Below are 24,296 nucleotides of genomic sequence, written 5' to 3' on the forward strand. Positions count from 1 at the left end.
AGAAGAAGAATATAAGAAAACATAAAGGTCCAATAATACTGCCTTGAGGAATTCCCCCCTTAATTATTACAGGGTCAGATAAAGCCTCACCTACTCTAATTCTCTGAGATCTATTTTCTAGAAATATAGCAACTCATTCACTCACTCTTTCATCTAGTCCAATTGCACTCATTTTTGCCAGTAGTCTCCCATGATCCGCCCTATCAAATGCTTTTGCTCTATTAATCAGCGTTTCGTCTTAGGTCTGACACTAGACTTATCAGAGTCTGTTTTCTCTCACTGCTCGGTCAAATGCCTGCCCCAAATCTTCACTAATGACTGAAGGTCGCCCACTCCGTTCTTCATCATGCACATCTTTGCGGCCACCTTTAAATGCTCGAACCCATTTCCTAACCATTACATCGCTCATAATGTTAGGTCCGTAAACTGCACAGATCTCACGATAAATATCGATAGCTTTCAAACATTTTGCACTCAGAAAACGAATAACAGACCGGACTTCACAGTTGGCGGGACTCTCGATCGGCGAGGCAATTTCAAATGCTTGCTAACAAACGTACACAAGGGCGACTATTGCCGTAATGGCATCTCAGCCTTGCCAATAGATACAGGTACACAGCGCGCATGCTCAGAATGCCAACCACAGCGCTGCATCGGCAGAATAACAAAACGGTACTTACTTAAAAATCATGCCTCGTACATTATGGAATCACTCTTTAAATGAATCCATCAAAGATTGTGTAGTCTACATAAAAAAACGGAGTTGTGTAAATTACATATAAATTACATATACAAAACAAGTGTAAACTTACATTATAGCAAATACACTATAGAGAATACGTGCCACTTTGCGAGGTATCGCAAGACATTGATTGCCAGTGCACCTAGCGGGACGGCCTTGAAATTGAATGTAGTAGTACACTATACACTATGAATTATGCAGAAAGCGTCAGGTTTCACATTGGATGGTAAAATTATATTCTGTGATGTTTGCAGCAAAGAGGTGAGCGAAATTTGTTTTATATTTTCCCCTAATGAGTTATTATCAATTTAGCTAAATAAACATGCTATTTTAATTGATGCCTATTAAAATATGTAAAATTGAAGCTGTCTAAAAATATTTTTGAATCTATTTGAGAATCTACTTTAGGCAGCTAAAATAACATTTAAGCACCTAAAAATCTGAGGTCTAGTAATCACTATTGCATGTTTCTGTGGTGGTTGGAAGTGTAGTGTGTTGTCTGAATATGAAGAGAAACATGTTGGAACAAACACAAACACCCAGTACCTGAGCCAGAAGAATCAATTAGACACGATTAAAATCCCCGATCCAGCCGGGAATTGAATCCGGGACCTTCTGAACCTAAGGCCTCAATGCTGACCATTCAGTCAAGGATTCAGATAAAATGAAATCTTTATTGAGTTTCATTATTTCTATCAGTTTTGACATGCAACTTTTGTAGTTTCAGTCTTACCGCCTAATGTTAAAGGTCAGGCCACCAGGTGCGCCACTGTCAAGATGTCTCTCAGTTTAGTACGGAACAATACAGGAATGTCCAGTACTGTCTATGGTGTATTTGATTATAGTCTGCAGCACACCAATGTTCTAAACCAAGGTGGCAGCCATACTGTATATTAACACGTTCACTCCCGGCCATTTCCTGAGTAACATGTTTTCTGGTGTGGTATGCCGTTCCATATATATATATTCCATTATGGCAAACCATATGACATATGAGTGTTAAGGTATTAGCTCCAAATAAAAAATGGGAAGGCACCAGATCTGGATAACATTCCAGTGGAAGTACTGAAATCAGACCTAGGGGTGTGTTCTTTCTCCCACTCTGTTCCTGTTGGTCCTGAATAGCGTGATGAAGAAGGTAATGGGAGGATGGAAGAGGGGTGTTCAATGGGGGATGTGAGACAGGCTTGAAGATCTTGACTTTGTCTTATGGCACAGAGGTACCGAGACATAGAGGACACACTGGGTTGGTTGCATAAGGTCTCATGATCAACACAAACAAGACCAAAGAGATTAGGATTAATTCTGGTGGTAGTGATGATGGTGGTATTGATTTTTGTTTTAAGAAAAAGTACAACTGGTAATCTTCCTCTATGAACTTCGTTCCCCAGTATCCAGCCGTGAGAGGATTAATTCTGATGTTATGACCAGCTTGACTGTCAATGGAAAGGAAACTGGGTGAGTTGAGTCCTTCCTCTACCTTGGAAGTATAGTTACAACTGATGGGGGAGCAGAGGAAGATGTTTGAAGCCATATCTGGAAGGCAAATGGTGCGTTTGTCCAGCCCTAACCCCTCTACCCTGTGTGGAAGAATAGGAACATCTCCAGGAAAACTAAACTCCGCCTCTTTAACACTTTTAATGCCAGGCTCTCGTGCTGAGAATGTGCCAAGAATGCTAGGCTGATTAGTAGCATTTTGTAAATCCCTATTTAAAGTGATGTATAATTTACAATTTGGAATATTTTGACTTTAAAATTGCAGGAAATGTCTAGGATAATATGTACATGATAACAATACCATTAAGGTTCAAAATATAATTTTTAAAATATTTTCTGAACACTTTGAAAACAAAATCAAATTTCAATAATAGCAATAAAAATAATTCAAAATTAAAATTACAGATAAAATGTGGTAATCCCTCTACAATGCTGCAATTTAAGTGAATAAGCAAAGCAAAGCAAAGTCATCTCCGTACAGGCCATGAAGGCCCTTGAAGGGGTGGAAGGTAAAGGCTTCCACCATTCATAACCTCGGCACATGATGGGGTAGAGGTGTTAGCTCTATGCCCAGCCGCCTTTGCCCCTAAACCTAGTACTCATTTTTGATGTAGGCTGAGTGAACCTCAGGGCCATATGCACCTCCGGAAGTGGATATCTCGTTTCTTAAATTTTACGACTTCCTGACGAGGATTTGAACCCACGTCCTTCCGGGCGAACCGAGCACGCCTTTACCGCCACGGCCAGGCAGCCCCTAATTTAAGTGAATAAACATAGAAAATTTTAAAAGTATCTACACGGTAGTTCAGTATATAATTATTGTTATGTAACTGCCAATTGTAACATGGGCAAAGAAACACATGAAATTCAGAAATCCAATGTGCGTAAATAAATGAACAAATGAGCCGTGTAGTGATAAAATCAGAAATTACATTCTTTAGTCTATGGAAACAAAATGTAATATATGTATATAATATACAGTCGAACGGAAACAATATACTATATCGGACACAAAAAGGGCTTCCAGGTCGGAGAGGACGAGAAAGTTCTGGGAGAAGAAAAAGAAGAAATTAACTCAAATGTATTGATTTAAGTGCTCCAATGTGGGCGTAAAATATGTAAATAAATAATACTGCAAATCTGCTGTTTATAATTGTGCTAAATGCAGATAATTAGGCGTGCTGTCCAAACGATCATATGTCTTTAACTCTTTAGGTGCCTGGCTCTCATGCTGAGAATGTGCCAAGAATGCTAGGCTGATTAGTAGCATTTTGTAAATCCCTATTTAAAGTGACATCTAATTTACAATTTGGAATATTCTGACTTTAAAATTGCAGGAAATGCTGAGGATAGTATGTACATGATTACAATACCATTAAGGTTCAAAATATATATTTTTAAAATATTTTCTGAACACTTTGAAAACAAAATCGCAGTAAAAACAATTTAAGATTAAAATTACAGATAAAATGTGGTAATCCCTCCACAATGCAGCAATTTAAGTGAATAAACACAGAAAATTTTATGCACTAGTTCAGTATCTCTATCTTTAACCCATTTAGTGCCAAGCTCTCATGCTGAGAACATGCCAAGAATGCTAGGCTGATTAGTAGCATTTTGTACATCCCTATTTAAAGTGACGTATAATTTACAATTTGGAAGATTTTGACTTTAAAATTGCAGGAAATGGCTTTCTAAAGGTTAACAGGAATGTAAAGTCGATTCTTCTAAACCTAAGACACTAACCACATATTGAATTTTGAAGTTTGAGATTTACCTCACCAAACACCTTAAGCCAGTGCCAAAATGTTATCTGAATGTGTTATATGCATGCAAATTTTTTATTTCCTTAAAGGTGCTTTACTTCTAAACAAGCAGTGATGATAAATGTTACTTACTGCCTCCAGTTCCAAGCGTTGTTTCTCCAAAGTGTACACATGATCCCCCTCTTTTGTCATGGCTTGCTCTAGCTGTTTCACCCTCAGTTTTAGCACATTCTCTTCCACCTGACGCTCAAGATTGATTCGTCTGCTGTTCTCCAGTTGCTTCTGTCCACCGTCAACCAGTAGCATCTGATCCTGCCGTCGTGACTCGAGGCGTTTGAGTTCTGCAGAGTCTGCATCCAGAGCAGTAGACAGCTTGCGCATTGTATCCTGCGAATGAAATAAAGATTTAGTTTACAGTTAGATAAAAGAATAAAGGATGATACAGTCGATTTCATCTATTCAGGCAAGTTTTGACAGTGATTACAGTCAGTCCAGAACAAGGTTACAGTTCTCTTTCAGTAGCAGTATTGCCGTGCTTATGCAGCTCCCCACAACTCTTTCTGCCCAAATGATGATGATGATGATGAAGAAGAAATGGATATCACAACATCATGAAGAATGGTTCATTCATGTTCATATTGGAGATATGGAACTGTGGCAGCTAGCTACACATACAATACTGGTTTAAAGCAATTCAGATTGTTCGTATGGCCCTCTCCACTTGATAAGAATAACCTTGAAGTTTATTACTGTGAATTCTCATGCTGCGTATTTTTGTGGTCATTTCTGCTTGTCTACAACAGTTGGTCTTGCCTCTAAGTCAGGTGATAATGGCTCTTTCTCCTGAAACGCAGCAAGGACTGAGGCATTCGTGGAGGAGAGGTGCACCATAGGCCATGTAGTAGACGTTATAGGTACGCCTTGTTCTAACGTGTACAAAAGTGTTAAAAGGCACAGAGAGGACAATAGCTACACCAGGAGGCCTGGTTCTAGTCAAAGGAGAAGCAACTGAGCGTGATGATAGCTTTCTCATAATGCAACTTCTTCATGATAGGCACACAACAGCTGTGGAGGCCAGAAATCGTTTGCAGCATGTACGGGGCACGAACATCAGCGAAAGACCAGTAAGGAGGAGGTTGTATGAAACGGATTTAAAGTCCATGATATGCTTTTGCTTACATGTGAGCACCATGTTTCTTAGAGGAAATTCGCCGACGCCCATCAAAACTGGACTACAGAGCAATGGAGCTCAATGCTGTTCATGGATGAATCCAGATTCTGTTTGAGGGCACCAGATGAAAGGGAGAGAGTATGGAGAACGTATGGGGAATGTTATTCACCCTCTACTTTATCTGCAAGGACACCGTTCAGTGGAGGTTCTGTGATGGTCTGGGCTAGGATTACCACCGATGCGCGTATGGAGCTTGTGTCCATCGAGGAGATTTTAGTGGATCACGTGGTATCCTTTTGCACCTGTCACTGGCAAGAACTTTATCCTGAAGCATGACACTGCTCGCCCACATGTTGTCATTTGTGTACGTGAGTACCTGGATGGATTACATAAAATCAGCTTCATGGTCCGTATCGCACTTCAATAGAGTCGGAATTGAGCGCATGATGTGGTCTGCTCATAGACCCAACTTAAACCGGATAGAGCATGTCTGGGATATGCTTGGGAGACGTGCTAGGAGTCGTACCCCTGACACACTGGTTCAACATCGGGCTGCGCTCCAGGCAGAACGGGTACTCATACAACAAGAGAACATTCGAAATTACATCCTAAGCATGCCTGATCGAATCACAGTTGTAACTCCAGCTAGAGGTGGTAATACACATTACTGAGGCAATGGAAATGTGTTGAAAACATGTGGACAAATGGATTGCATATGAAACTGTGCAGAGCTCCCAGGTTTTGACATTTCCAAATTCTGGTCTTGATATTGTGCCTACTGAGAATATTGCCAATCATATCTGTCAAGGCCAAACTCAAATGAAAATCTGTCTTTTGGTTTAGGATGTAGCACTTTGTCAATCTGTTTCCTTGAGTAGCCACTTGCTCAGGAATGTTCTGGTTAGGAACTCAAGTTCACCGTTTAATTTATCCTCCTCACAAACCTCCCTTGCTCGGCTGTGCTTAACACCCTTATCGGCCATAGGGACGTTAAACTCTTTTGCAGAGTTTCCTCAAAGAGCTTTGTGAGGGAAGAGGTAACAGATTATGCCACAGACAGTGCCTATTTCCTTTAGGTGATTTTATTCTAAGTAATAAATTCTCTAAAAGAAAGTCACTACTGTACGTCATAACACTGGGAGATTTTACTTGGCATTTCCTAAATATAGTATCTATAATAATTTTCTGCTTCTTACTAAGAAACTGACAACTTTTAAATTGAAATTCTGTGTTCTTAATCTGTCTCTGTAGGAAATTAATCCTAGCTTTAGCTGAAGGTCGACTACATTTAGTTTGCATTAAAATGTATGTTCTTTAGTCTCCTTTTGAGAGACAATAATTATTATCCCTTTGGTATTGGTATGAGAAATAGACTGGCACTAGGCTGCAGTTTACAAATCTCACACTCACTGTTCTGTATTGACACTGATATCATACACTAACCTCAGAAGGAAATGATTCTGGTTCCCCCTTGTTCAATTAAATGTTTACGTTATTCCACGTTGGTAGTATTTTGCTACTTTTTAACAATGGATTGAAGCTTTTTCTTAGTTTTCTCTAAATATGGTGGGCTTTTCACATAGAGCTCAGCAAGATTATGTCTATTCCAATACAACAATTTAATAAATACTGAAATCTCCTTATCTAGTCAGTATTTTATTTTGGACAGTTTAGTCTAAGAAGACTACAGGGAGATTCTTTAATCTATGCAGGTGATTGTCACTCACCTAGTTGCTGTGCTGCGAGCCCGTCTTCCGCCAAACATTTTGCCTTAATGCGGCCAGCACTCGCCCGGCAATGCGTCATAGAGTGTTTTTGCACAAGGTTTCCTGTACTTTATGAAGGTATTATGTATATACACATGCTCACGTAATGAAAATGGCATTGGAACAACACACTGAACACATGAACACTCGATTAAACTGAACCTTACGCTGATAAAGCTCTCAGCAGACTGCAAAAGAGGGGAGGAACTTGTGGCGCCAAGAAGTGCATCACGGGAGACAAGCTCACAGTGCTGGCGACTGAACAGATAAAAGAATGTCTCTGTATTTTAAGTGAACACTTTTCTACGTGAACATTAGTTTTTTAGTGTAATGTACAAATAGTACATTAAATTTTTATGTGCACAGGCTGATGTTTCTTTTAATTCTTATTTGTGTATCAATAGATTTTATCAAGTGTAATGGCTGAAGAAGTTCTATAAAGAAGGACGAAACATGTACCAAAAAAGTTGTACTTTGTAAATGTTAATAATAATAATAATAAGTTAAAGGTTTTACGAATCTGATTGGTACTGAACAAGGTGGAGCCATATTGTGTGATTCAACTAGGCTGACCTTGAACTTGAACACCAATTATTGTTGCCACCAATGCTTCACTCACATCGTGATTCTTGTTTCTTGTGCTATTCTATCTCATTCCTTTTCCTACCGGGTGCCTTTCACAATTTTACCTCAGCAGATAGGTATTTCAGTAAATCTGGAAAAATTTGAGGTTTTAATTTCCACTTCATACAAGGAAGTTCCATATTTTCACCATTTGCTAAGAAACAGTCCAGCTTTCTTATAAAATCTTCCAAGAAACACTGATTTTGCTTTTGGCCAACAATTGGTGGTTTTTCTGCAGAATAACTCTCACCTACTTTACGAAGAGTACAGCATTTACTCAAAACAACAGAAAACTAGTTGTTTATGCACACAAGGCACTGCACAGATACTAATACAGACCTCTGAAAATTATTTTAAAAATCCATTTACCCTCCCTGAGACTCAGTGAGGGATACCACCTCTCCCGCCTCAAGAGCAGCGTCCTGGAGCGTGAGACTTTGGATCGGGGGGATACAACCGGGGAGGAGAATCAGTACTTTGCCCAGGCGCCCTCACCTGCTATGCTGAACAGGGACCTTGTTGGGGGATGGGGAGATTGGAAGCAATGAGCAAGAAATAGAGAAGGAAGTGGTCGTGGCCTTAAGTTAGGTACTATCCCAGCATTTTGCCTGGAGGAGAAGTGGGAAACCATGGAAAACTAGTTCGAGGATGGCTGAGGAGGGAATCGAACTCCCTCTACTCAGATGACCTCCCGAGGCTGAGTAGACCCCGTTCCAGTCCTCGTAACACTCTTCAAATTTCATGGCAGAGTCTGAAATGGAACCCAGGCTTCTGGGGATGGCAGCTAACCACTACACCACAGAGGCAGACACCTTTGAAAATATTAAAATGAACAAACAAACAAATTCCCTCCCATATGCGTTAAAATTATGACCGTAATTTCACACATGCTACCTTACCCTCGTTGGCTACCTGGTGCATGAAATGTTGCTGACATGAAGCGACTGCAGCGCCACACTCTGGCAGGGCCACCAATGATAATGCTTAGAGAACGGAGTGATAACACTACATATTCTATCTGTCATGCTACTACCATAAAAATTAACTTGAATCAATATACTATTCAAGAACCCACATCAATCATATCAAGATATAACAATGGGTAGTGACAGTGAATTATTTCATGGTGCAGTGAGTCAATCACTGCTTGATCACTGTTTCGCCACTTAATGGACAATAGACACACTGGAGTGACCACCGGTGAGAAACCGCTGCTAGTGATTATTTCTTCCATCTGTACTACATGGTCCCAGGGAAGCTGGTAGAAAGCCTCTGAGTTGCAGCTGGCAACAAGCCTGCAAGTCTCATACAAAAGTTAACAGATACTGTGAAAGACTAAAGAGAATTCTGTACCTCCAAGCGTTGGACTTGCGCTGTTAGTAGATTACATGTAGCTGTCTTCTCCTTCAAGATCTGCTCCAGTTCTACCAGCTTCTTCTCGTTCTCCTCTCGTGCCTCGATACCACGGTCGCCGCTCATGTGAGCGATCCGCGATTCAAGCCTCTGGGTTTCAAAATCCTGTTAAAAGCAACGTTACAACTAATTAGCCTCTACTGAATTCAATGCAAATTATCAAGTGCAACAATCAGAAAACATATAAGAATGGATTTTACATATTAGAAAAACAAAATAACTTTACGAAGTCACCACTGAAACTACCTTCCTCTTAACATGCTTAATACGGCATTTGATATGTCATTTTTCTATCAGGGACTTAAATATATTATGCAGAGGTGCCAGTCTTTGAAGTGGATTATCAGTAATCATCCCCCGCCCCCAAGAAATATTTTGAGTCAAGTCCAAAGCATGCTCCTTCCATCTCGATAATGACACACCTTTTGCCCTTACCTCTAGCAATCTATTCGAAAGTATATCATATTACACAATAAAATTTGCACACAACCAGTAAGTTCTTTGATAAAACAGGTAGAACTCCATAGGCTACACTGCAAGGAATATTACATGAAATTTACTTTAAATGTTGCTCTTTCATTGTAGCTTGTTTCTCACGCAGCAGTTGTTTTTCGATGTAGTTTTTCTTGAAGCATCCTTCCCACTGTGACTGATAACATTTTCGTCTTCTGAACCACAAGCGATTCCAGTGCAGATGTGCTTAATGTAGGCCTCACTTCTTTCTCAATCTTTCTGTCAAATGTCAGGTACACTTAACACATCAAATACAACATTACTGAATGATTTATAGTGGAGAAGAGCAGCGCCTGAGCTCTTTAATTCACAATGAATTTTACAACGCTTATGGGTAGCAAAAGGAAGACACGATCGAATAAGTATCATTGCCAACTCACAAGCTTTGAAACGGGGACGATTTAGGAGAAAGGCTCGAAAGGATTGAACATTTTTCCTTCTTTTCTCTTTTTCCATAGAAAATTATTTTTACATGATAATGTCAGCTTTTCTGTAATAATTTCTCCTTTGACCGTAATTCCGTAATCGTGAGGTGAAATCCGTAATAATTACAGTACCGAAAATCTGTAATAGTTGGCACCTCTGTGTAATGCAACACTTTTTTTTTTTTCTAAAAGCAGGTTGGTTTTATTGAGGATTCAGATACACCATCCTTTTGCTACAATACTCTATTTTTCAACATTATCTCTGCTCAATGCTACAGCCTTATGCCACTGTAATGTGAGGGCCTATATGTCTGCATGGTACCACTGGACTGCTCGATGTCGGAGCCAACGTCGTGCTGCATTGATAACTTCCCCATCATCCACGTATTGCTTTCTGCGGAGTGCATCCTTCATTGGGCCAAACAGATGGAAGTGAGAAGGCGCGAGATCCAGGCTGTAGGGTAGATGAGGAAGAACAGTCCAGATCAGACAGGTTTGCTCGACCTTGCTGTGATGATGAAATACTCCTCGCCCAACGACTCACCGAGCTTTTGTCCACTGCCAGGTCTCCGTAGACATTCTGCAAGCGCCTATGAATATCTGTGATGCCCTGGTTTTCTGCCAAAAGAAACCCAATAACTGCTCTCTGTTTGGTACACACCTCTGTTAGAGATGCCATTTTGAAGGCCAGTTAATTGTCACCATAAGACCTATCTGTGTCAATGTGACGTAAAGAAACTTCTAAAAAAAAAAAAAAAAAAAGGCTAATTATAGCGCTGCCACGTATTGGAAATTAATGAAGCAGGAATATTCAAACATGTCCCAAACAATATTCAAAATTTTTAAACCGAAACTGGCCATGAAATAAAATGTGTTGCATTATATATTGAAGTCCACTTGTAAAATGTTTTTCCTTTGCAGTTTTTAAGTACCAGTAACCAAAAAGTATGAATGAACAACTTGTGCCAAGAAAATTTAAAAATTACAATGAACCAGTCTCTTCTTAACCACGATGATACAGCTGGTGGATTTCAACGTCTCGAGAGCTCTTTACAAGCAACTTCAGTGCTGTAAATGAATGGTGTAGCAAAGTTTCTCAGAGTGGTAGTCTTTATCCCCCTTCTGGTTTTGGTCTGCCACAGAAAACTTGGATTTGTATCAACAGGGTTCGAACCGGCCATGGAAGATGTGCTTCACTTATTCCCCTAGCTGCGATTGTGGTGAGGTGGAGCAGATAATCCATCACGTTGTCACTGACTGTGAAAAGAAAGCATTCTCCAGACTTGTGGAAGAATTTATGACAGCTTCAGTGCAGGCCATACAGAGCCTGCACATTATTTTGTGAAATCTCTTTTGTTTTTGAATCTATCAATTTATGAGTATGTTCAATGTACTTATGTAATATGTGTGTAGTGCTATAAGCTAATAATAGTAAATATTATTTCCTTCTTCTGCGTGAATGGGTCCCTTAGGACCACACGGAAAAATATTTGTTGGTGAGCTTTCCGCCTTGCCCAATAGTTCTTCATTTTCGTCAATTATTGGGATTTCTGTTCTTCCACCAAGTATGTTGTGTTGGTTTCTTCTCATCTTCCTCAAATCCCCTTGTGTGAATAATTTTCCTAATTATATTCCTATCCTGCAGATTTGGTGATCCTAATTCAGTAAGGTATTTCTCTACTTGCATATGCTATTTTGATCTCGTACGTTTGATTTGCAAAAAAAATGTGCATTTGATAAGTAAGTTTGTTGTTATTCACTCTTTCCAAATGGCTTAAAAATTGAATTTGTCGCAGACTCATTGTATCTGTAAGTTTAGATATTTCTGAGTTGGGTTTGGTGTAATGTATTTCACTTTTAATTCTGGGTCCTAAGATTTTTCTTATGATTTTCTTTTCTTTAATATCTAATTGTTCCTTTTTCTATGATGTAAACTGAGCATTTTAGAAGCATAAAGAGCTTCAGGTTTTATCACTATTAAGTAATAACGAATTTTAGTGTTCCAGGACATGCATTCTTTGTTATAAACATCATTTGTGTGTAGAAAAGCAATTTCCATTTTCTGAATTCTTGAAGCTACTGATTTATTTTCATTGCCATTTTCAGTGATCCATTCACCTAAGTATTTAAATTCCTTTACTCTTTCAATTTTATTCATATCAATGGTAAGTTCATGGATTACTTTCTAGATTTATTAGCATGCTTTTCCTTTTTTCTCCTTTCCTTTATGTTCTTGTACTATCCACTTGCATCCTCTGAGTGGCCTAGTGTTCAACTAGTTATACACACGCTTTCCACTGCGTTCCTGTTTCCCTTTTTTTTTATATTTTTATATTGGTAACTGAATTGTCCATCACTTTCGTCCACATTGCTGTCAGGAACTGTCACAAGCTACTATATATAATTGTATATTCACATGATTTAGGTCGTGAAACTGTTCAACGCTGAAGCAAGCTGGAAATAAATACAAGTACATGGAAGGCAGCAGCAGACATTAATTCAAGTGGAAAGGGTTAATTGAGATTATGGTAACTGTCCTGAACTATGTAAAATCAGAATGAATATAATTATTTTGAGGTTATTCTAAGATGGAAATGTGACCTTGAAAATTATCCCCTGAAGTTATTTCTATTCTTACAAGGCATTAGTAAAATGAAGGGCAATTCAGAGATTGAATTTAGTGCATGCAATAAACTTCTTACCAGCAGCCCGACTGATGGAAATGATTGCTAAAGCATTGAAGTCTGACACCATGATTACTCAGTTCAAGTCCCGTTGTCGATAAAATGTTCACTATCGGAATGTTCGCTGGCAAGGTAGGAGAGGTGGTGGTATAAAATTTCTAATCACTAGATTGTGTACCAAGAGCCTGGATTCAATTCCAAACCTCTCCACAGTGTTCATATGGAGTGAAGGCACATGACGCTGTTGATGGTGATTCGTCCGTTGGATGGGGACATTAAGCCTTGAGTAGACCTCTTGATGCTATTCGACAGTAGGCTGTGTGCCAGCACAGGGTTTCACCTTCTCCCTTCCTACTATGATATATCATGTCATTCATTTCATCTCATTAACTCCTCTAATGAGGTTGACATCATGAAGGCCATCCGGTCATTAAAAAAACGCCATAACAGATTCATCTCACCTCATACCTGACTCTGTAGAGAAACAGGACAAGGGTTGGACAAACAAACAAACAAACAAACAAACAAACAAACAAACAAACAAACAAATAATAAAATTCTTACCAACATGTACATGATTTCCTTTTGGCGCTGAATCTCATCTTCAAGATGCTGTGCCTGTTTCTCGAGTCTTGCCGAGGACAATTTCATTGATTTAAGATCCACTTCCTGTAGTTCCTCCTTCTTGTTGAGATCAAACATTTCTTGTTGAGCTCGGAAGCTCAGGTGTTGCACTTTTTCAAGGTCACGCAACAGTATTTGCATCAGATGCTCCTCAGCCTGAAACATCAATCAGTTTATTAAGCAACATGCAGTGTTTGCCTCCTCTGCTGAATTTTACACTATCTAACTCTGGCACGCTTGTTTCAGCATTTACTGTAAATATGCTTAAAGCTGAGAGACCGAGGTACGTACGTACATGTTACATACATACATACATACATACATACATACATACATACATACATACATACATACATACATACATACATACATACATACATACATACATAGGTCGATCAAATATAAACAGGATTTTTGTTCCTGAACATCAACAGTTGGTAGGACTGGCCCTGCGCTTCTGCTATGCTTAGGTGGGTCCGTTAGGAGTGGGGAGAGCATGCTGTTAGATATCTGTTAGATATTTCCTGCCATTTCGTCAGTAACGCTCATGATGTTGGAGCAACAGGTGCACCCCTCCACTGCGCAGCGCATAATTAGAAACTTTCTTGCTCGTGAAAGAGTTACAGCGGCAGAAATTTGCTAGAGATTGACTGCACAGTTCGGTGATCAAACATTGTCATGGACACGTGTGTTTGCCTGGCATAAAAAGTTCAAGGAAGGACGAGAACGTGTGGGAAATCGGCAACACGATTGCCGTCCTTGGACCAGCATTACAGATGAAAACATTTGTGCGATTAAAGACGTTATTGATGACTATCGATGGGCGACAGTATCAGAAATTGCAGAACAAGTTGGAATCAGTTATGGGAGCAGTCAAGCAATGATCACAAACGACCTACAGTTCCGTAAAGTGTGTTTCAGATGGGTCCCTCGCCTTTTGACCAAAAATCTGAAGTTGAGATGTTTGGAGGTCTGTCAGAGGCTTACAGGAAGGTTTAATCATCCTCCTTACAGCCCGGACTTATCACCCTGTGATTTCCATTTGTTCAGACCGCTTAAAGAAGCTCTAGGACGGCAACGATTTGAAGATGACGAGAGTGTGGAAGACTTCGTGTGCAACTGGCTGGTGACAGGACCCTGCTCTTTTTACGATGAGGGCATCAAAAAGCTGCCCATATGCTGGGACAAATGCATTTCCAAAGCAGGAAACTATGTGGAAAAATAAATTGTAACTGTCTTGGGTTTTTCAACAAATGAATTTAAATAAAAAATAAAATCCCGTTTATATGTGATCCACCCTCGTACGTACATACGTACATACATACATACATACATACATACATACATACATACATACATACATACATACATACATACATACATACATACATACATACATACATACATACATACATACATACATACATACATACATACATACATACATACATACATACATACATACATACATACATACATACATACATACATACATACATACATACATACATACATACATACATACATACATACATACATACATACATACATACATACATACATACATACATACATACATACATACATACATACATACATACATACATACATACATACATACATACATACATACATACATACATACATACATACATACATACATACATACATACATACATACATACATACATACATACATACATACATACATACATACATACATACATACATACATACATACATACATACATACATACATACATACATACATACATACATACATACATACATACATACATACATACATACATACATACATACATACATACATACATACATACATACATACATACATACATACATACATACATACATACATACATACATACATACATACATACATACATACATACATACATACATACATACATACATACATACATGTAACTGTCTTCATTAAAGACTGTTATGCCTTTCAGTCTGCCTGCTGTCATTTCTTGATGGATGCAGTACTTTTGCATCCATCTCTTGGCACAGGCCAGAGTAAAGTGTAGCTTCCACCGAAGTCCCAGTCTCATCCATGGCTGTGACAATATGGAAGCTGCTGGGGTATGGGTGGTGCTGAGTAATGACATTCAGAGCACGACTAGTGCATCTGAGTGTTATGAAAGGCGTTGCTCATAGGGTCAGTCATACTACAATAGCTCTGTCTGGTCCAGTGAGGAAAGCAATGGCAAACTACCTCACTCCTCATCTTGCCTAGGACGCCTCATTTGGGCTCTACCATTGGTTTTTGTGGTTTTCCTATAGCTGCATAGCCTTTGGTGGTGTTATATGAGGATCCAGCCAGCCTCTGGGCTGATGACCTAACAGACAGACATGCCTTTCAGCATTTAATCTGCAAGCCTCTGTAAACTAACAAAGTACTCTGTGGCCTTATTTAGCTGTACACCTCTTACAATTACAATCTAGTTAAACTATCATCGCCTTGATCTCCCTCTACTTCTCTCACCCTCCATGGGCGAGCCCATTATTCTCCTAGGTAACCTGTTGGTTATTCTGACTAGTTCACTATAAATAAAGGAGTGCAACAGGGCAGCACTGTGTCACCTCTCCTGTTCGTTATGGTGATGGATGAAGTAATGAAAAGAGTGAAAAATGAATCTAATGAGGACTTCAATCCATTAATCTTCACCGACAGTGTGGTGATTTGGGGAAGAATAGGAGAAGTAGTTCAAGAGAAGTTAAACTCTTGGAACGAGCAGTTTCATCAGTTTGGCCTAAAAATCAGCCTCTCAAAAACAGTAGTGATGCCAGTCAGCAGGCAAGCCCTTCAGTTTAACATCCAACTGGATGGCGAGAAACTAGAAACCGTTAACCATTTTCAATATCTTGGTAGTAGTGACGCAAAGTCTTCTACTGAAATCACTAACAGAGTCCAAAAAGGAGCAAAATTTTATCACCAAGTTAAGTCTCTTCTAGGGGATAACCAAATACCTTTAAGTACAAAGAGAACCCTTTATACCCAGCTCGATAGCTGCAGTCGCTTAAGTGCGGCCAGTATCCAGTAATCGGAAGATAGTGGGTTCAAATCCCACTGTCGGCATACCTGAAGATGGTTTTCCGTGGTTTGCCATTTTCACACTAGGCAAATGCTGGGGCTGTACCTTAATTAAGGCCATGGCCGCTTCCATCCCATTCCTAGGCCTTTCCTATCCCGTCGTCGCCATAAGACCTATCTGTGTCGGTGCGACGTAAAGCAAATAACAAAAAAATATTAATTCTTTGATATTCTCAGAAACCCTCTTATCTCCTCGTAATTTCCATCTGTACCATCCACGGTTCTCCTCTAGTTGCCCAGCGTTTGGTTGTTGTTTAGTTATTATGCTTCCACTGCTAACCCTTACTATTTTTCATTCAACTGTAACCAACACGCCACCTATATATATATATACTTATAATACGATTCAATATAATTGAATACGTAATTATGATCTTGAAGATTTTTAGAACAGTTGACGAGAAAAAACATTGCGTGTGCCGTGCTGATGCTCGAAAGATTACGCATTACTTCTTTTAAGTGACTTACATTCTACTTCGTCTGAATTTTACAGTGCCTACCCCCGTCATATCGCCTCTTCAACTGATATTGTGTGGACTTGACCGTTAACTTCTTTCTTACTTATGCATTGTTTTTCGAGTTATAATCGGCTGATGATGACCCAGACTGGGGTCGAAACCGGTACCATTTCCACTTTTAATTAAATAAGAATGTAATCTCTACATCTCTTATTTACTTGTATTGAATAGGTTGAACTACCATATTTATTATTTCAATTTAATTGTTGCTACATTGTTCGTTGAAACGTCCCTTTTAAGTACGCTCAATTTTAATTCATTGCTTCAAAGCTTCGGTCATTGATGTCAACAAATACATACTCAATCAACAACATCACCGGTATCAAATGACAACAAAACTTCAAACTTCGTAAAGACTAAAGTTTAACCTGTCACATGTTACAATCGACAAGATGACGAAATCTTAGAATTTTATAGACTCTTATCCTCAAAGGATAACATAAACTTTTAGCCTGATCTCATGTTTTAAATATCTACGACCTAATCATAAGTTCTTAAGATTGAATCACAAGTCATTTTTCATGGTTTTAGACATCCCAATATGTTTGTAAATATTTGAGAGCAAACTTATTCTACCATAATTTTAAATGAATGTATTTTAATCAACTTTTCTACTGTTAAGTTCTACTTAATAAGACATGCTACCAATGATTTTGCCTTCTATGATATTAGTAAAATAAGTTTAAGATTGTAAAATGTACAAATAGTTTTTAAGTTATTAGTTGTAAACATAAAAACCAATCTTTGAGATTCTAGATTGGCTGGCTATAAGGGAGCGAAACATGTCCCGCTTATAACTTTATATTAATGGTGAATCTCTAAATGTAATAATACTTTAATGTAATGAATAGGTGGTTTATAATAAAACATTGTTTACTGTAACTAAACAGACTTTCAATATGGATAAAACATGAGGTTAGTTACTTTCAAATTGTCAAAGCCAAGGATGAGACTGAGACAGGTCAATGAAAGTAACAAACTGCTCTAGGCCATACCAGAAGACACAGTGCAGTGTAAATACTACATCTCGCCAGCAGGGGCCTGGCAGCTAAAAAGAAATGAAATTCATCTTTAGCCCATAATAATGACCTTAACAATCTTTAAATAATTGCTTCTTACTTTCAAGACTTCTTCTTTTTTAACATTTTTATGAAACCAAGCCTAGCATTCAGCTTGCAAAACTGTTACAAGAAATTCCTCCTCAAGTCCAATCTAATAGGAACCACAGCCTCCAGCAAAAGTGTTGAACATATTTTATTTAATACTTGATACAGACATTTGTAAAAAAACACCTTAAGATTTTAACAAACACTAACCTATATTTTATGTGTAACTACATACAACAATAAGATCTTTCTATGAAGGTCTGCATTCTTATTCTTATTCTTCTTTCTGAAACGTTTCTGCTTATGCAGGTCGTTAAAGCCTCTTCCAATCTTCTCTTTTTACCCACAGTCTATCGTTCACCACTGTCTCCCAGGTAGCTTACTTCCTAGGTATTTAAATTTATAAATTGAAAATGTTTATAAACTTGGTCCACGTGGTCCACAGCTGGCCAAAATCGATAGAAGAAGAACATAGTTTGTAAACTGGCAGCATGCAATGGCATTACTATAAGGATGAAGATCATGTGCATCAGCTTTAAATGGCAGATTTTGACTCAGAAGTGTCTGGCAATATTAATTAAAGTGAAGATAATAGTGTTATTGATATGTGGAGTGATCATTCACAGCAAGGGTTGTCCAGAAAATTAAGCAAAAGTGTCTTGTCCCATGTTTTGAGACAAACCATACCATATGAGACTTCAGTGCTAGGTATGAAAAAGATGTTCCAACAGCATAAAAGAGTTCTGTATGCTCATATAACATAACTTTTAAAAGTATTAAGTAACTTGTAAAAATTCTGAAAATTGGTTGAAAAATACACACTGAACTACAAAAATATTACTTGTATAATGCTGCAGTGAAAGAGCTAATAATACAAAACTGTACTGTTATAATTTTCAAAGGTTTAATGCTCAGCGTGTAGTATTAGGCAATAAAACATCAGAGTGGGAGAATAAAATTACAGGCGTCCAGCAGGTTTCTGCACTTGGACAGGAGTGGTAATACCTTTGCTAAAGTCTGTGAAAAGCCTTGGGGTCATTATAAAAGAAACCTCATACTGGAGTGAACAAGTAACGGATACTTGCAGGAAAGTATATGCTTCGCTTCACCCCCTAAGAATTCACCAGTCACTTCTTTCACACGCTATGAAAATAAGATTAATTCAGACACTCATGTTACCCTTATTCACCTATTGTGATGTTGTATTAGTTGATGCTACCGAGGAACAAACAAAGAAATTTCAGAAAGCAATGAACTCTTGCATGCGCTTTATTTTTGCATTGAAGTATACCACATGTCACCCTCTATTATGAGACACTCATCTTCCAACTTTTAAATGAAGCAACCCTGCAGTACCTTACCTCAGATCTCAGCTACCTCTTTTCCATTCATCAGCATTACACTTGATCTAACTCCTCTCTCGAACATCAGTGTATAACCATTCATCCCAAGTGTATGGAATTCTCTCCTGTTGAGAATTAGGAACTTCACAATATTAGCCACTGTCAGAAGTTCTTGCCAAGTGTGTAGCCAGGATGTATGTATGTATGGATGAATGTGAGAATGAATGATGTAGTACTTAAGTATTTACATAAATTCATAAGTTACTAATATTAAGATGCACTAACTTGAAACAAAAAAAACTGAAAGCTTTAAATACCTGGGAAGTGTAATTGAAGAAAATGGAGGAAACAGAATAGAAATCAATGAAAGAGGAACATATGTAAATGGATTCTTTAAGAGTGTGTGGGAGGATTGGCATGGAACAGGGATGTACCACAGAGATGTAAAGACCGAGCTCGATAGCTGCATAGTCTATTAGCTTCATCTCCGTATTGATTGCTACTACAACATAAAGATAATTGAGAAGTCTCCACCTTATCAATACATTAATTTATTTACTTTAAAGTAGTAAATTCAGTCAGTACCGGTTTCGATCCCTATGGGATCATCCTCAGCTGACACACAAAGAAATAGTTACAAAAACATCACATATAAAAGATTACACCTTGTAAAACTAGTCCACTTAAATCAGACGTTAAAAGTTGTTTGTTAAAATATTAGTGAGTATATCTTTGGTTAAAAGCACCTGCTGTGTGAGGTATATGACCCCACTATGTCTAGACTATTATACATTAAATGGATTTTACATTTGTTTACATTAGTGTTTAGGATATTACACTTAATATAATTGATCCATTTGATTCAAACATTCAGAATTGCTTCTTAAAATGATAAATATGTCTATCTTTGGCTTAAAAAGTATATTATTGTTAAGGCATATCGTCACACTGTGCCTATATTATTGAACCTGGAATGAAGTTTGCACTTATACACACTAGTAATTGTAAATTTGTTGTAATGTCTTGAAAATATTTGTTATTTGAGGCTTATCACTTCATTGTATCTGATCTATGAAATGTCAATAGGATTATTTACACTTTTTGCATTGATATTTAGGATATTTCACTTTTGTATAACTAGTCCAGTTGGAACAAACATGAAACGCTTATTGAAATGGAACTTTCTTGGCTATAAAATGCTTGTTATATGATATGTGTTACCTCATGCACCTATTTTATTGTGCATAAAATGAGGTTTACACTTGTTAACATTAGTACTATGAGATTGTTATCGTCTATAGTATATACATGAAAAATTTTTGATCTGACATGGCAAGCCGGTTAAAAGTAGATAAAATAGTAAACTAATGGAATAGGTCCAGTTTCTTATTCATACTGTTTGTTTTTACCACTTTGCACTAGTAAATTGGTGAGTGTATGGCATATGTATGATGCTAAATTAAAGTTTATATTGTTTTTCCATTTATTACAATTTTCATAAATTGCTGCTAGTTATAAAGTTATCTTGGTCTATAGATATCATTGAGAAAAGTGCGTGTGTCGTTGCTGAGTTAAATGGTGACTATTATGAGTTGAATTTCGTTAGAAGTGCCGTGCATCTTGATGATATTTGCAGTCGATAGCTGAAGTCGCTTAAGTGCGGCCAGTATCCAGTATTCGGGAGATAGTAGGTTCGAACCCCACTGACGGCAGCCCTGAAAATGGTTTTCCGTGGTTTCCCATTTTCACACCAGGCAAATGCTGGGGATGTACCTTAATTAAGGCCACGGCCGCTTCCTTCCCACTCCTAGTCCTTTCCTGTCCCATTGTCGCCATAAGACCTATCTGTGTCAGTGCAACGTAAAGCAACTAGCAAAAAAAAAAAAAAAAAAAAAAAAAGAGATGTAAAGGAATTATCTACCAGACTTATTTTGTGCCAGTTTTGACATATGGACCAGAAACATGGGTGATGAAGGAGAGGAATAAAAGTAGAATACAAGCAGTGGAAATGAAGTTTCAGAGGTGTCGAGGAGGTTTAACAAAAATGGACAGAGTAACAAATGAGAGAGTTCGGGAAATGGTAAATGAGGTACCCCTACAGGAAAAAATCGAAAAATCAAGGCTGCACTGGTATGGACATGTTAAGAGAATGACAGAAGAGAGGATACCAAGAAAGATGTTAGAAATGTAGTTGAAGGGAAGGAGACCTAGAGGAAGACCGGGGAACAGAAGGCTGAAAGGTGTAAAGAAGAGCATCAAGGCAAGAGGAGGGGGAACTGGATGATAGGGACAGAAGAGAAGTGGTGGAGAGGCTTATATTCCAAGCAGACTCAGCCTGTGGTTGGAAACTGCTCCAGATGATGATGATCATGAAGTCACACAGAGCATTAGTTTTCTAACTTTAGAACCAATGGTGTATATTATGTTAAAACTTACTTGTTCGTTTTTAAATATTGTTAGTGTCATCATTATTAGGCCTACCCACTGTCATCTAGATACACACAAAATGTTATCAAGAACCCCTTTTTTTCTCACATCAGATTGTAAAAGTTTCTCTCCCCCATTACAATCATCATCAGTGTTGTCTTAATCATAATCTTATTAATTTGTTTAAAAAAGGCAATTACAGAAAATTCACTATTCAATCAAACAGCTAAAGTAATAACTAAAGACAAAAATATAAGGTTCCAAGACAAATCTACATTAAAAATCAAACCTATTTTCTTGGAAGATGAGAGGAAACGAAGATCAGAAAGAACGAAAAATACTGGGCACTAAGAAAAGACCAACACCCAGAGAAATGTTTGATTCAACATACCCCAAAGATGGTGAAACAAAAGAAGAAGAATAGAATGTGGTTAAGTGTAAGAGAGGGCCAAGAGCCTAAACTTTGCCACTTATAAAGGCAAAAAATAAATAAAAATGAATAAAATAATCCTACCTCTATCATGTCTTGGATCTGCTTTGATCGCTCTGCAGCAGTCATCAGATTATTTTCTGCCTCCTCTAGCTTTTTCTTGAGGGTCTCATTGATTTCCCTCATTTCCACCAAGCGAAGTTCCTTGCTCACAATTTCTTGCTTAATGTGCTTGTTGTTAAGACGTTGCTCCTCTAGTTTCTTGTTGCTCACCACCAGAGAACGTTGTATTGCCATTAACTATAACAAGATTACAACAGCTTAGACTTTAGCATAAGAAGAAAAATGTATGTGGGGGAAATCATTGACAACAGCAAATATGCTGACTACAGACTACAGCATATCATCAACTAAGTTAAGACAGCCAACTGAAAACTTGTTATGAGTACCAACATCAAAAAGAATTAAGTTATGGTTCTCAGTACGAGTTATGTTCCATTACCAATTCAAACAAATATAAAGGACTGGGATTATGTAAAGTGCAATGGGAATCATTCATCCAGCAATTGGTTACAGGCTAACAAACTATCTTTAAATAGCAACAAGACAGAAGTTATTTATTTCCACTTAATTAAATCAATATTAGATGAGAATGAACATATGAATATTGAATTTTCCCGACCGCATTGTAATCGAAACAGACTTTCACCGTATTAGGTCGTGTTACGTACATGTAGTACGTGCTGAAGAGATGTTAAGTACAGAACAAAAATGGCCAGCCGGACACCAGTGGGATCCGAACCCACAACCGATTTCGCGTCGGTTGCTCTACCAATTGAAAGGATCTGAGCTACTAATTCCTGCCACCAGGCTTACAAACATCTCTGGGGAGAACACTGATTTGGATTCTAAGTTATCTTGGTATACAAGGTCTCTCTTATCCTCCTGAGGCCCAGACCATTTTTCTTTCGGTCAAATCTCATAAAAGTGTTTGCTTCCCTAACAGTGCCTTGGTGGGAGATAGTGAAATGATTAGCATACCACACCAAGGTGAATGAATTTCCGAAAATTTGTAACACAAACTTTTGCTAAATTTTTATTTATTTAATTTTTTAAATATAAATATAAATAAATGATTCATATTTGAACAGTGTCCTTTTAAAAGGGCGCCAGGTCTCAGGAGGTTAAAAACCCTGACCATCCAGTGGTGTTTTTACTCTCAGAGACCTGAGCAGCTGTACGGGATGCAGGCACATAGTTCTTGACTTTGCAGGCAGCGTGCACGTGTTCATCCCAGCATCAGCAGCCAGTCTGAATCTCAGCTGCTAACACTGTGAGACAGTTATCATTGCAACACCATACTTTCGTATGTAACAGTTATTTTAAGCAAGAGTCGGCTCGACGGTGATGCAATGCATTCGTTCAGCAATTTCCTGGTGAAGTGCCAATTTCACGAACAAAAGTTCATGTAATTGTAAATACATTTGAAACTACTAGCTCAGTGCTCAATAAAAAACATACGCACACACAAACAGTTTTAACAGAGGAAAAGCTACATGACATTAGTGCAAATCTTGAACGATCGTTTATTCAATCTACAGCTTGTGTTCTTTTCTCATGAGGTCTTGTTTCATCTTAATGGTCGTGTGAACAGTCATAACTCTCACTAATGGTGTTTATGAAGTCCCTCATTATGAAGGATGACACTTCCAGCATCATTTATAAGGTAAGATTTTGTATAAGATTGTATATATGCTTAAAGCAGGGCGGCCGCGCGCGACGTAAGTTGGGTTGAGGTAGCTGCTGTAGCGCAGAGTAGAAACACCATGCACTCAGTCTGGGTTTATAAGACAGACCCTGTACTCACACACAAAAGACAGTCTAGAGGGTTATTTTTACTTCAAAGACTGAGAGAGTCAGTTAGTAGTAATCAGATGTTGTGTGCATACTATGTTTTCTTTCATTCATATTTATCATATGGTACCATATTATGGGGAAGATGTGTTTAAGTGGCAAAAGAAGGCAATAAGATGTACAAAAGGCAAGGCCAATAGGGAGTCATGCAGGCCTATGTTTCAAGAACTTGCTATTATGATTTCCCATTACTACACATATTTCATTGCATC

General features: G+C 38.2%; 1 protein-coding gene across 1 annotated transcript in view; it reads right to left on the reverse strand.

The window, feature by feature from the left end:
* LOC136885784 (coiled-coil domain-containing protein 39) overlaps positions 1-24,296 on the reverse strand; it is a 137,938-nt gene that overhangs the window by 83,377 nt on the left and 30,265 nt on the right. The window contains exons 7-10 of the mRNA XM_067158520.2: positions 22,255-22,470; positions 13,166-13,381; positions 8,920-9,084; positions 4,138-4,392 (exon numbers count right to left, since the gene is read on the reverse strand). Coding sequence (XP_067014621.2) covers positions 4,138-4,392; positions 8,920-9,084; positions 13,166-13,381; positions 22,255-22,470 — 852 coding nt within the window. The remainder of the gene's footprint in view (positions 1-4,137; positions 4,393-8,919; positions 9,085-13,165; positions 13,382-22,254; positions 22,471-24,296) is intronic.

The sequence above is a fragment of the Anabrus simplex genome, chromosome 14 (genome assembly GCF_040414725.1).
Source record: "Anabrus simplex isolate iqAnaSimp1 chromosome 14, ASM4041472v1, whole genome shotgun sequence".
Taxonomy (NCBI): Eukaryota; Metazoa; Arthropoda; class Insecta; order Orthoptera; family Tettigoniidae; genus Anabrus; species Anabrus simplex.